At 55.0% G+C, this 13,517-nt stretch overlaps 2 protein-coding genes across 6 annotated transcripts in view; both read right to left on the bottom strand.

The window, feature by feature from the left end:
- NOTCH3 (notch receptor 3) overlaps positions 1-433 on the bottom strand; it is a 33,150-nt gene extending 32,717 nt beyond the window's left edge. Inside the window, exon 1 of the mRNA XM_019631738.1 lies at positions 370-433. Within this exon, the coding sequence (XP_019487283.1) occupies positions 370-433 (64 nt within the window). The remainder of the gene's footprint in view (positions 1-369) is intronic.
- Positions 434-1,620: 1,187 nt separating this feature from the next.
- On the bottom strand, positions 1,621-12,808 carry EPHX3 (epoxide hydrolase 3). 5 transcript variants are annotated; one of them, XR_002122691.1, is made up of 8 exons: positions 11,455-12,337; positions 11,192-11,277; positions 10,646-10,803; positions 10,423-10,551; positions 9,405-9,508; positions 9,174-9,310; positions 4,050-4,156; positions 1,621-3,209 (listed from the first exon to the last, which is right to left on the bottom strand). XR_002122691.1 is itself a non-coding variant. In XM_019631774.1 (8 exons), the coding sequence occupies exons 2-8, from the start codon at positions 11,695-11,697 to the stop codon at positions 8,856-8,858; spliced, it is 1,083 nt and encodes a 360-aa protein (XP_019487319.1). In that variant the 5' UTR covers positions 11,698-11,998; positions 12,593-12,808; the 3' UTR covers positions 8,410-8,855. The 5 variants fall into 5 exon arrangements, 4 of the variants coding, with proteins under 4 accessions (XP_019487322.1, XP_019487319.1, XP_019487321.1 ...); XM_019631774.1 differs by lacking the exons at positions 1,621-3,209; positions 4,050-4,156 and adding exons at positions 8,410-9,081; positions 12,593-12,808 and having other exon boundaries at positions 11,455-11,998; XM_019631776.1 differs by lacking the exons at positions 1,621-3,209; positions 4,050-4,156 and adding exons at positions 8,410-9,081; positions 12,593-12,808 and having other exon boundaries at positions 11,455-11,834.
- Positions 12,809-13,517: the final 709 nt, after the last annotated feature.

Below are 13,517 nucleotides of genomic sequence, written 5' to 3'. Positions count from 1 at the left end.
ATATATATAGAGAGAGAGAGAGAGAGAGAGAGAGAGAGAGAGAGAGAGAGAGAGAGAGAGAGAAGCTGCAGACACTATGTTCCTTTGCCCCCAACACATCACTGTGTGATCCTTAAGAAGAAGGGCATGCTTTTACCTAAACACACCACAGTTTCTCCCTCAATCCATATCCAAAGTTTTCTGTTGCTCTAATAATATCCCCTATAGCATGTTTCTTTGCTGGTCCAGGATCTAACCCTGGCATCCTTTAATCTGAATCGGTTCTTCAGCCTTTCTGTGTCTTTCATGATGTTGGCATTTTTTGGAGAGTCAAGGTCACTTGTTTCACAGAATGTCCCCCAGCAGGCTGGCCTGCTGGCTCCTCCTGACCAAGTTCAGGTTGTGTGTCTTTGACAGGAATGGCAGAGGCCATGTTGGTCCTCTCCCGGTACATCGTATCAGGAGGCACCTAATGTCAGTTCCCAGCACTGGTGATGTCAAACTTTGACCATTTAAGTGAAGTTGGTCAAATTTCCCTACTGGAAAAGTACCATTCTCTTCCCACCCACCCCCCTTGTCATAAACAAATGTTAATATCTTGTGGAGAGATACTTTGAGGCTGTGTGAATATCCTGGTGTCCATCAAACTTTCATTCACTGTTTTTGTCATTTGTTAATGATTTCCTTGATGATTTTTTTAATTGAGATAAAATTCACAGAATATAAAATTAACCACTTACTATTTTTAGTGTAACCACCACCTCTATTAGTTCCAAGACATTTTCATCACCCCTAAAGGAGACCCTCTTCCCATTAGCAGTCACTCCCCATCTCCCTGCCCCAGCCTCTGGCAACCACTAACCTGCTTGCTTTCTCTATGGATTTGCCTGTTCTGGACATTTTATATAAATGGGATCATGTACTCTGTGGCCTTTTATGTCTGGCCTCTTTCACTCAGCATCAAGTTTTTGGGGTTGGTTCATCATATTGTAGCATGTATCAGTGCTTCAGTCCCTTTAATGGCTGAGTAATAGTCCACTGAATGGCTATACCATATTTTGCTTATCCATTCATCCACTAGCATGTTGGATAATTTTATTTTATTTATTTTTATTTTTTATTTTTTTAGATTTTTATTGGGGAATTGGGGGAGGGGAACAGTGTTGGAGATTGGGGAAGGGGACCAGCTAAGTTGTTGTTCTTCAATCTTCGTTGTGGAGGGCACCAGCCGCCATCTGGCTTCCCGTCAGCAGCTCGTGGCCTCTAAGCTTAAGATGTTGTGTTCAATCTTAGTTGCGGGTGGGCGTAGCCACCATCTCACGCGGGAGTTGAACCAGCAGCCTTGTTGTTAAGAGCGTACACTCTATCCACTGAGCCATACGGGTGGCAGCTCAGCTCAAGGTGCCAAGTACAGTTTTAGTTGCAGGTGGGCATAGTCAACATCCCATGCAGGAGTCGAACCCGGCAGCCTTGTTGTTAAGAGCACACGCCCTATCCACTGAGTCATCCCAGTGGCAGCTCAGCTCAAGGCGCTGAGTTCAGTCTTAGTTGCAGGTGGGCATAGCCCACCCAGCGACAGCTCAGCTCGGGTGCAGTGTCACTGGCCCATGTGGGAATCAAACCGGCGGCCCTGTTGCTCAGAGCTCGTACTCTTAAGCCAACTCTTCACCAACTGAGCCACTCGGCCGGCCCTTGGATAATTTTTAAATGCTGGAAGAGGAAGAGGTGAAGGAGGCAGAGAAGTACCATTAGACAGAAAGGAGAAGCATAAAAAGCCAAGGGTGAAAGTTGAATGACTGACCAGTGCCCGGCATCAGAGATGACCCCCAGCCCTGTTGAGGCTGGCAGATAGTCCAGCTCCAGGGAACAGGAACTGAGGATGCTCTGCCACTCCCATCTTATGAGAGCAGCCCCTATCTGGGAGGGGAGCTATTCACCCATTATACGAATACAGCCCCATGGGGAGGGTATCTGCACATTTTATGGTGACTTGCTGGAGGAAGAGCTGAGATTGGAACCCAGGTCTGAGTGACTCCAGGCTGCATGGAGCTCGAGAGGTGGGGGTGGGGATTGGGAAGAGAAAAAAACAAAAATTGCATAAGAAGGGGCACAGTCTGACTCACAAGGAGTGTGCTGAGTCAACAGGCCCATGGGGCTGGCGCAGCTTGAGTCCTCCCCATGCTCATCATCCCAGGAGGAAAGCCAAGCCCCCTGGCCTGGTAGACTTGGGTCGGTGTCCATCAAACCTTCAGTCACTGGTTTTGTCATTTGTTAATGATTTCCTCTGATAATTTTTTTAAATTGAGATAAAGTTAATCACTTACCACTTTAACGTGTTCAGTTCAATGGCATTTAGTGTAACCATCACCTCTGTCTATCTCCAGACCCTCCTGCCCCCCTCATCATCAGACTGAACCAAACTCCATCTTCACCCGGCAGGCCTTGCACGTTCCTGGCCTTTGCCCTCTGCCTGGAACAGAGGCACCCAGCTGGACAGAAGCACCCTTTTGCTTCCTCCCGAAGCATGAACTCATAGCAAATATGTTCTCTTTGGAAATGTGTTTTCTTATAGTTATAGGACATACTATGCTATTTCCTGTACATGCTACCCTTTTGCCCATACCAGTCCCTCTTTCTAGCATGACTTCCCTCCCCCCATTCCTGTTCCTCATGAACTCCTGTTCATTCTTCAAGGTTCCAGCTCCAGGAAGCCCTCTCTGCACCCCCAGACCTAGCTCCTCTGCTGCCCCAGGCTTTACTAGCGCCCTCCTGCCCTCTGGCTCAGCCTTGCCCACAAGGGGCTGCAGGTATCTGTGTCCTGCTGTTTCTTCCCTAGACTGGGAGCTCCCTGGGGGCCAAGCATCACCCAGAATGGGGTGGGCACATAAGGGGTGACATTGGAGGGTTTGGTGACTCAGGAAGCGGCTGAAGGAGTTGAGATGCCCATCCCAGAAAAGTTGCCACAGGGAGCTCAGCCACTCTCTTCAGTACCATTCTGGGGGCCTGGGGGTCCATAAAAGAATCTAGGAGCTCAGGGGCAAAGGTAGGGGCTCCAGGAGGGGGGGGCTAATTCCTCCCCTGAGCCATCTGAGAAAGGGTTTTCTGCTGGAATGGATGCTGTAGGAGATGCTGAGCTTCCCGTCTCAAGGAGCAACCAAGGAACTGGGCACACCATTTGCAAGGCAGGAAGTCCAGAGTCTGTGACTGTGTATGATACAGCAGCCCCTGGTCTGTGGCAGAGAGACAGAGAGGGAGCAGTAATGGTGAAAACAGGCTGAGGATGGCATGTAGGGAGTGGGGACAAAAGGAAGAAAGACATGTTTACAGAGCCCCTACTATGTGCCAGTCCCTTTTGAAGCCCCCACAATTCAGAGGGGACCCAGTCAGCAAGCAGAAGGAGGGGTTCTGACTCCAGGGCTCTGCTGCTGTCCTCTAGCCACTGTGGCAGGACCAGCCCAAGGTGTCCTGATCCCTGGGGGGACAGGACAGTCAGAGTGACCATTCCCACGGCCTTGCAGCGGGTAGCCACACAATTCCCAACATGGTGGGGGTAAGGAGGGCTTCAGCCCTCCCTCCTGCTCCTGCTGGTTGCCTTGGCTGGGGACTGCATTTCTCCTCAATGAGTTCAGTCCCCAGGGATGCGGGTCCTGGGGCCAGGCCAAGACACAGCTGCTGGGCCTGGGCCCGCTGACCAGGAACCTGAGAACGTGCCCTTGGCTTCTCCTCCCAGGACCACAGTCCTGCCCTCTGCACGGAAGCTGGGGCCAGGCCTTCATGCCCAGACAGTGGGTCGTGGGAGCCTAACCAGAACGAGCAGGGGTGAGGGCTGCCGGGTGTGAGTCCTGGGCAAGAGTGGGATGACTGGACCCCAGGGGTTATGGGCAGCAGATCTAGCCACTGCCTCCCTAGGGCCCTCTCATGCTCAAACCCTCCATGGCTCCCCACTGCCCAGAGTGATACCCTTCTCACCTCATCAGTCTCACTTTCCTGTCTCCCATCCTTCCCCATCTCTGCACACGCTATGCCCACTGCTGCAAGCTCCCTTCTCATACCCAGAAAGCTCCTTTTACCTGATAGCTCACTCTGAGAGGCAGCTCTTCTTCATTCAGTCTTTCAACAAACATATCACTGAGTCCCTAGTTGGTTCCAGGGTACCAACACAGAGCCAGTTCCTGCCCTGATAGGAGAGACAGACAAGAAGTAAATAAAAACCATCGAGGGTGACATGAGGGAGGGAGAGATTTCAGCACTGGGTGGGGGAGGTCAGGATAGAACTCGCTGATGAGGGGACATCAGAACTGAGACCTGAAGGAGAAGAAGGAGCCAGTGAGGCAAACAGCCAGAGGAAGGGTGTTCAGGCAGAAGAAACAGCACATGCAAAGGCCCAGAGGAAGGAGGGGTGAGTGGGTGAGAAGAACAACTAGGAGGCCAGGGTGCTGGGTGCAGAGTGAGCAAGTGGTGGGAAGTCAGGGAAGCTGATGGGGGCCAAGTCTGAAGGGGCCAAAAGGCCTGGGATTCTGTCCCAAGCATAGTGGATGCCACTGGGTGGTTTTAGCAGAGGGAAGCTGATCTGACTGAGGTTGTAAAAGATCACTCTGGAAGGTCTGCTATCTCTTCTCCCAGGGAGATTTCCTGCAGCTTCACATGGTCTCCTCTGGCCTCTGGCTCTCACCACCCCTTCCTTTTCGACTCCTACCCCGCCTGGCTACCACTTCAGATTCTGAGCTCCATGGGCATCTGTCTTGCTCATTGCTGAATCCCCAATGTCCAGCATCAAGCTCGGCACAGGAGATGAAAACATTGTCAGTTGATGAATGAATGTGCTCCACACATCTTGAGTCAAAGCAGGACCCAGGAGCTGGAGCCTGAATGGGCCCCGGACCAGCCCTTGAAATGTCCCTATCTGGACACAGACATGTCCAGCCCCCATTAGATCAAGGCTGGGTCAGAGGAAGGCCAGGGGCTGGTGGGACTTCCTGGAGGAGGAGGGGTTGTGAGAACTGAATGTGGATGAAAGGGGAGTAGAGAGAAGGGAATTCATTTTAAAGGAGCTCTGAAGCTCTGGGCAGGGGAAGAGAGGAGGCCACTCCCCAGCCCTTCTGGGGGCTGTGGTTTCTCCGCCTTAGGACCCTCCATTGGGTGGGACACCCAGTGGATGTCTTGGCCTCACAGGCCCTGGGCGCAGATCACTCCAACCTTCTACGGCCACAGCCTCACTCAGGACCCCATCTCCTCCTGCTCACCTCTGAACTATGATGCTTTGATGTCCTTGCCTCCCTGGATCCTGAAACTTGTCTTTCTTTCTGAAGGTGTGGCACTTGTCCTCCCCACCTTTCCTACAGCTTCAGAGAAGGGGAGTGCCTCCCCCAGCCCCTCTCCCTGCCAGGGCTTTTCATTCCCTCCTCCCTGGGCCATAGATTGAGGTCTCCTGTAGGAAAGTGCTCATCTCACATCACCCACCCAGCCCCCAAGCGCCTGTCTCTGTCCCCAAATCTTTCCCCACTGCTGGCTTCATTCTTCCCCTTTTCCACTACACTTTATGCCCCGGGTGACTGACCTCCCAGACTGCATCAATGGACAGCTTTGTCCCCTGGCTTCCAGGTGGGTTTGGCCAATAGGAGGCACTGGCTTAAGAAGAAGCCAGAAGAGAGAGTGGGATATTAATTCTCCTGCATCCTGCTCTGTAGGGTCACTTCGGCTGACTATGGCCTTTGAGCAAAGGCCCTGTCCACGCACATCTCTTGCTGGGCTCTGCTAACCTCCTTCCTTCCTCTTGCCCGGTCAGGGGGACCTGGACATGGTAATGGCTTTCCATCGGTACTTGTCCAGTTGGCTTCCCCAAACTCTGCCTGCTGCATATGATCCCTGTAGCAAATCTGACTCAAATCACCCTATTCAAATGTGCCAGTTGTTTCCTCCAGGCTTTGGACTAGGGTTACCACTCTCCTCTCCCCATCCCTGCTTGAATGTACTCAGAGCACCCATGCCCTCTGTCCTCAGCTCCCACTCCAGGGTTTCCTCTCTTATGATCTGCATAGCTCAGTCCTCTCAATCTCTCATTGTCTTTTGACACTAGAAGCTATGCCCCTCCTCCTTGACACTTCCCTCCTACATTGCTGGAACACCATGCTTGCCTGCTTCCCCTCTTCCTTCTGGAGGTCTCTCTTCTCTGCATGTCCCTTAGATGTTGGGGGCACCTGGGACTCAGTCTTATCTTGTTCTCCACTGTTCTGAGGGAACTTCATCCTCTCTCCCAGTGTCAGTGCCCCTCTGCCTCACCACACACGGGGCTCCTCCCTGGGCCATCATTGTCTTTAACCCATTAGATGCTTCTAGGTCCTTGCCCCACGGGTCCAGCCCCCAAGTAGTATTCTAGACACACAGATCTGTCCAGGATCCACCCCTGCTGGGCCCCATCATGCTGGGGATCAAGCTCCTGGTCCAGTGTTTGAAGTCCTTTGCAATCGCACGTCTTTCCATCTCAAACTTTCCTCCCTGTCTCAAGGAAATGTTAAAACATCCTTGCAGGGTTCCGCTAGCTTCAAGGCCACATTCCTTCCCTCTCCTCCAGGTAAGTGCTCCTTGCCAGCCCTCATTCACTCGGGCCAGACCACATAGGGCTGGCAATGCCCACGCACGGTTCCGTTTTCCGCACCCCCGCCCCGCTTCCTCTGGTGCAGGGCCAGCGGCTTAGAGCTGGTGGCAGAAATAGGTGAATGAAAGAAAAGAAAAGAAAAAGAAAAGAGAAGAGAAGAAAAAAAAAGAAAAGAATGATGGAAGGTGGTTTGGAGGCGGGAGCTCAGAGCGGGGAGAGGGCGAGGCGGAGCTTGTGAAGGGCATCGGCTCAGCAGCCCCTCTTCAAGCCCTCTGGGTCCCGGCTCCCGCCCGAAGTGAAGCGCGCGCTGAGTCCCTAAGCCGGAGAAAGACGCGCCTGAATTGGCTGAGGTTGGGGGAGGCGGGCTTCAGCCAAGCCATGAGTCTCTAATGGCTCACTCGCCAGGACTCTGCCCAATCAACGCGATCGCTTCCTTCCCTCCCGGCCCCTGCTACGCGGAGGCGGAAGACAGCGCCTTTTCGTTACCCTGGAAACCGTCAGCGCCTCCGATCACCCAGACAACCGCTACCCGTTCCGGTCAACCATCAGCCCTTCCCCCGTCACCCTGACAACTGTTGCCAGACCCACCATCCCCTGGACACGCCGTCCTGCTCCTACTTGCAGGTCTCCTCGCCCGGCCCCCTCCCGCCCATCTCCAAGCCCCCAGAGGGGCATTACTCTGGTCACTTCCCCGTGCTGAGGCTACGTGCAGACCCGGCCTGTCTCCCAGCTCGCACTTTTGCGTGGGACTGTCCATCCGCTACAGGGAGCTTTTCAAAATGCAAGACATGTCCTTCCCTGCTGAAAATCCTCCCCCGGCTTCCCATGAGAATCCAGTCCAAGCTCCTCCAAACTCCTCGGTCTGGTTGCCTCCTCCCTCGCCTTGCCCCAGCAGCCACTCATCTCCACGTTTGTTACTCCAGTAGCCCGAGATTATTCCCGCCTCCCACCTTCCTATTTACTGCTCCCTACTCCGCAAAAAGTGCGCCCCCCTAGCGAGGAAAGCCTTTCCTGAACCCCGTCTCACACTCACATACCTCTGATGCCTCTTAACTCCACAATGGGGCTGTGCTCTTGTTCACACTCTATCCCCAGCGCCTAGAACAGTGCCTGACACATATGATGAGTGAAAGGATGTTATGCTGGGGACAAGGGCGGGCAGAGAGGGGTGACCAGCAGGCAAGTTTTGGCCCCGCAGGCAGGCCCCATCCCAGAGATGAGACTGTATTTCTGAGGACTGCTGGGTCCCCAGAGAGATTCGTCATGCCACAGGTCATGACACTGTCCCCAAAGACCAGGCAAAAGCTGGGGAGATAGACGTTGATGCTGTGACTAGCCTGGAGTTGGATGGTCCACCCTTGACTTGTACCCCTCTCTTTTGGAGGCTGGAGCCTGGGACCCCAGAAAAAAATCAGCAGAAATTGTCAATTTGGAGCAGATGATTCCAGGAGCTCTGGAGAGGCAGGCCTCAGATGCCAGATGGCCATTCAGGGAGCTGGTCCCTTCCTGTGCCGTGTCCAGAATCTCACATATCCTAAAGGAGAGCTGTTTTCCCATGGATCCAGAGACAGGATCCTAAGGATCTTTCCCAGGCTGCTGTGAGAGAACTTGACCTTACAAGCTCTGGAATCATGCCTGGGAGGGAGATCATGGCAGGGAGCCGCCCAAGGCTTGGCTGGAGAAGTCTGGACATCCACCTGCCTGCACAGGAAAGTCCTCCCTTGGTGAGCTGGTTAGGAGCCAGGCAAGGAGGCCTTCTACGCTAGGAACACCCACATCAGTACTGTCCAATAGAACTTGTTATGCTGATGCCCTTGAAAGATGGCTAGTGTGACTGAGGAACTGAATTTTTAATCATATTTAACTGATTTGCAATTAAATGGAAATAGGCATATGTGTCTACCAGTACTGTACTGGACAAAGCAGCATTTAGCTAAAGACCCAGACTGGAGGTAGAAGCCAGGGACAGGAAGGTCAGAGTTATGGCTTGCGGGGGGTGGCAACTCTGTCAAGACTGGTGCCCCAGAGAAGGAAAAGAGGACACTCAGCATCTAGCTCTACGGAGAAGCAGCATCCATGGTTCTCCAGGGTCAAAGTGCTTGCTCACATGTGTACACACTCATGCCTGTGTGTGAGCAAATGGGTTGGTGTGCCTAAGGGCACCCGCTGATGCACCTGTGTGTGACCTAGGAGCTCCATGCCTGTGCACAATCCAGGAGACCACCTGTATATGTACATTCTGTGGACTCCCAGGTGCATGCGGGCCAGCGAGCGAGGGCCGCTAGTCCAAAAGGTCTTGCAAGAAGGCCCACATGTACTGGTGCATTTCCTCAGGGTGGCTCTGTGGGATCCAGTGCCCTGTGCCTGGCAGTATGTGGGCCTCCAGCCGGCCGGGCACAAAACGGCTGCTGATGGCCCCAACCAGCCCCTGCTCGAAGTAGGTGTCCTTCTCCCCCCACAGCAACAGGGTGGGCGTGGCCAGCTCCTGGGGCTCCAGGGGGACGCTCCTGTGGCCAAGACAGACAGACAGGCAGAAGGATGGCTGCCCCATCCCCTTCCCCACCAACTCTCCTGAGCTTCCAGCTGGGTCTGGTCTCACCTGAAGATGTTTCTATAGTAATTGAGGGGCCCAGTAAGGCCATTGGGCTGTGAGAAGTCATAAAGGAAGGCCTCGAGCTCGTTGGGGCTCAAGTGTGGGATGCCCCTCTTGTGGTGAGTGAGGGTGGTCTTGAGGATCTGGGCACAAAGCAGGACCCGGGCTTCAGTGCTCAGCCTACCCAGTCCCAACCAACCACCCTCCACCCATCCCCGGGCCTTCACCCCATTGTACCTGGAAGTCAGACATGGACAGCAACTTCTCCGGCAGCCAGGGCAGTTGGAACAGGAACATGTAGTTGGAACGGAAAAACTGTCCGATGTGACGTATTGAGTAGTCTGGGGAGAGGGAACAGCAGACATGAGACCTGGGCCTGGGGTGGCCCCACAATCCTACATCGCTACATATACCCAGGTTAGGCACACAGATGTGCCAACACTCAGGCATGCCAGTGCTGCCTGCCTGAGTCTGTGAGGACACCTGATGTCCACCCTCACCCTGGCATCACCTTCTCTCCCTGCTGAGTAATCACTGTATCCGCAGAATGGGGGCACCTCCCTCTGCAGCTCCTGGGAGCCCCCAGAGCCGCTGGTGTGCTTCTCCTGTCCAGGCCTGGATACATTTCCCCTGCTTCATTTAACAAACATTTATTGAGCACCTACTGTGTGCCAGGTCCTGTTCTAGACCCTGGAGACATAGCAGTGAATGGGACAGATAAAACTCCCTTGATCTCAGGGAGCTGACAGTCTAGAGATGGAAACATGAGAAATAATGAGAGAGAGAGAGAGAGAGAGAGAGAGAGAGAGAGAGAGAGAGAGAGAGAGAGAAAACGAGCATATAGCTATGACTATAATCCTGGCAATTAAAATCAGGTGATGTGATGGACATCAGGTAGCCATAGACAGCATCTCATGCTATTGTAGTTGCTTAGTTACCTACGTCTTCACTCCTAGAAGAAAGCTATTTGATCTCTCTTGGTTTCCCCAACTGGAATATGGGGATAATAACACCTTCTTAAGCCTAGAAAGCTTGTGTACGTTACTGTATGAGCAATTGTTACCTGTAAGTACTCAAAAGATGTTACTCCTGTGTATTGTCATTGGCTATAGAATGGGAATGCCCCTGGGGAAGGGACCCAGGTTCACCACTGCGCCCCCAGCCCCTGGAGTGTTGACTGGTAGATGGAGAAGTGCAGACACAAACATATGACCCCACACAGGCACATTCCAGCGTCGCGGACTCCTTGATATACCTTGGTACACCGACATGGGGGCAGCACTGACCACCACCATCCGCTCCACCAGGGATGGGTAGTAGATGGAGAAATTCCAGGCGAGGAGTGCACCCCAGTCGTGGGCCACGATGATGCACTTAGAGTAACCTAGGGGACCAGAGGAACCGGAGTAAGTGAGATACCAGGTAGAGGTGAGTGAGGGAAGGGGGAAGCCAGGGCTGGGATCCGGGCATGTCCCCACCCAGGCCCAGGATGACATCCTGGATGTCTGCCATCAGCAGGTCGATAGTGTAACAGTCCACGTCCCTGGGTGCGTCAGAGGAGCCGTATCCACGCAGGTCCACAGCCACCACATGGAAGCGGCTCTGGAATTCCCGGAGCTGGTAGCGCCAGGAAAACCTGTTAGGCAGGCAGAAGAGGGAGGGAGGTTGAGTCAGGGTCCCCAAGCTGCACCTACGCCCTACGCCTAGCAGAGGCCTTTGGCAACCCCACCTTCCTGCTCTGGACTTCCCAGAAAAGAGGATGGGGAACCCCAGGCCGAGGGCGAGGTCACAGCGCCCTGCTTCCTGCGCAGTGTCAACATGGATCCCTCTTCGTCCCGTCCCTTACGGTCTTCATCCCTGTGCCTCCTCGTATAGACCCCTGTCCCGTGAGTACCCCATCTGGGCCCTATATCTTTACTTCCCCTCGTCTACCCAGCCCTTCTCCAGCCTCCTGGATGCCCTGGTGGTCTAAGCTCCATCTCTCCCCAGCCCTGTGCACCAAGGCCCCTCGGCTTCAAACATACCAGTTCTCCGGGAAGCCGTGCAGAAACAACATGAGGGGCCCCTTGCCGCGACCGGCGGAGACATAGTGCAGGCGCAGGCCGGAACTCTGGGGGAGGCACAGTCTAAGACCTGGGGAACCCATCCAAGGTCTAAACCCCTCCCCCAGCCTTGTGCCGACCCAGATTTGGATTCAACCATTTGCGCTCTGTTCACTCCGCTCCGGCCCCGCCTCCTAGGCTACTCGACCCCCCGTAAGCCGCGACGGCGCCCTGCGCACGCTCACCTTGAGGGTCAGGAAGCAGTGCTCTCCCAGTACCGGGTCGCTCAAACAGGCTGGTGGGGTGCGCCGGGGGCGCCCGCAGCAGCCACGCCTGGGCCGGCACAGCACGTGTGTGAACGCGATGCAGCCGTAGGCTGCTGCGGCCACCAGCGCAGCGGAGTACACCAGGATCCAAATGAAGGCGCGCAGCAGCTTCAGAGTGAGACGCGACGGCGCCAGTAGAGCGGTCACCACGAGCTCGGGCATGTCGCCGCGTTCGGGGACGACCGTGCTACCGTCGGGGGTCTGAACCGCAGGGGGAGCGGGCCGCAGCGGAGAGGAGGGGTCCGGACGGTGGAGTCCACCGCCTTTGGCCTGGGATCCCTCCGTGCCGTCGGAGCTTGCTGAACGTGCCGAGAGAAGGGGCGGGAGGCTCAGATCGAAACCGCCACAGCACACGACTTACCTGAGTGCCAAGTAAACACCTGGGCGTGACGGCCACAGGGAGCCAGGTTAGGGTGCGGGGGTGGAGCCTGCGAGGACCATGCTTCGGTAGATAGGGAGGAACCTTGAGAAGAGGTGTGAGGGGCTAGAACGGCGGGCGGGGCTTAAGAAGAGGGCGGACTCCCGCAGCAGGTGGGTGGGTGGGGCCTAAAGTCTAGAGGGAGACAGGGTCCTGTACAAACAGGAAAGGGGACTTCCAGGGCGAAACGGGCCGAGACTGGAGCAAAGGGGCGGGGCACTGAAGGGTGGGTGTGGCCTACGGGCCGAAAGGGTGGACCGAACTTGGCTCAGGAGCGTTAAGGGATGGGGGCGTGGCTTAGTAGGGTGGACGGAGAGAAGGCGGAACCTAGAGAAGGCAAAGTCTAACGTTGGGCGAGGGTCCGAGGGAGAGGGCTGGGCCAATGACCTGGGGGCTGGCCTGGATCCCGGTCATTTAGCCAGGGGCGGAGCCAAAGCCTAATATGGCCGTCGAGCGGGCCCGGAAGGGGGAAGATGGGGACAGGCCGCGCTACGGCTCGGACTAGGAGAGAGGCGCGGGCGATTGCCGTGGTCCGAGGCGGCCTCAGGAGCCCCAGCCACCGCCTCTCCAGGGCACCCTGTCCTGGAGCGCGCGACCCTCCCCTCGGCATGGCTCCGAGAGACGTAGCAGCACCTTTACCTAGCCTTGGTTCCAACGGCGGCTCCTGCGGCCTCGACCCGGCGCCAGCTTCCAGTTGGCCCAGAGGGCCTGTAGGTCCGCCCCTGCAAAGCTATGATTGGACAATGGCTGTCATTGACGTGCAGGCGACAGATCCCGCCCGGGAGACAATCCGCAGATGTTGAGGCCCGGGCTCCGCCAGTGGCGGCCAGTTGTGGCAGGGAGACTGATTTCTACGAGGACTAAGCCTGTTGAGTCACGGGATGTGGCCGAAACAGGAAGGGGGCCCGGGCGGGGTGAGAGGCTTCTTCCTCCTGTTTTGCAACCATCCCCTAAGATCCTGAACATTTTAGGGTCACTCATTTAACCCTTATAACAACCCTATTAAGTGTAGGTGCTATTAGCACATCAGTGTATTACAGATCACGAACCTGCAAGTCGGAGATTAGTCATTTGCCTAAAGTCATACATCTGGCTAAACAGCAAGCCAGGACTTTCAGGGAAAAGTGGCACTCCTGAACTTCCTCTCCTTCCACCTGGTGGCTGCCATGGGAACCGCTTTTAGCTTTCCGCTGGTCCTTACCTAGGTATCTCTAAATGTGCTTATTCCTTTTTTTTTTTTTTTAAAGATTTTATTGGGAAATTGGAGGAGGGGAACAGCATTGGGGAATCAGGGGAGGGAACAGACAAGTTGCTGTCCTTTTGTTCTTCAGTCTAGTTGTGGAGCATGTCGCTTCACTGGCCCATGTTGGTATTATCATTGCACTCTTCCCGGGTGAGGCAGATCGGTCGCCGGTCACTGTATGGCCACTCACAGTGGCTCCTGGCCACTCACGCTGGCTGCCAACCACTCACGGTAGCTTATGGCAGCCCACTGCAGTCTCACTGCAGCCTACCCCGTGGCTGGTGACTCATGGCAGCCCAGCTCCAGGTCGCGCTGTTGATC

This window comes from Hipposideros armiger, unplaced genomic scaffold, assembly GCF_001890085.2.
Source record: "Hipposideros armiger isolate ML-2016 unplaced genomic scaffold, ASM189008v1 scaffold_1045, whole genome shotgun sequence".
NCBI classification, from domain to species: domain Eukaryota; kingdom Metazoa; phylum Chordata; class Mammalia; order Chiroptera; family Hipposideridae; genus Hipposideros; species Hipposideros armiger.
Note: the sequence above shows the minus strand (reverse complement) of the source record. Positions and strands in the feature narration are given on the sequence as shown.

Coding starts and splice junctions, on each gene's coding strand:
- EPHX3 (XM_019631774.1), bottom strand. CDS start 11,697: ATGCCCGAGCTCGTGGTGACCGCTCTACTGGCGCCGTCGCGTCTCACT. Junction 9,509..10,422: donor CCCCATGTCGGTGTACCAAG/GTATATCAAGGA, acceptor CCCTCTCCCCAG/ACTACTCAATACGTCACATC. Junction 9,082..9,173: donor TACTATAGAAACATCTTCAG/GTGAGACCAGAC, acceptor TCTTGGCCACAG/GAGCGTCCCCCTGGAGCCCC.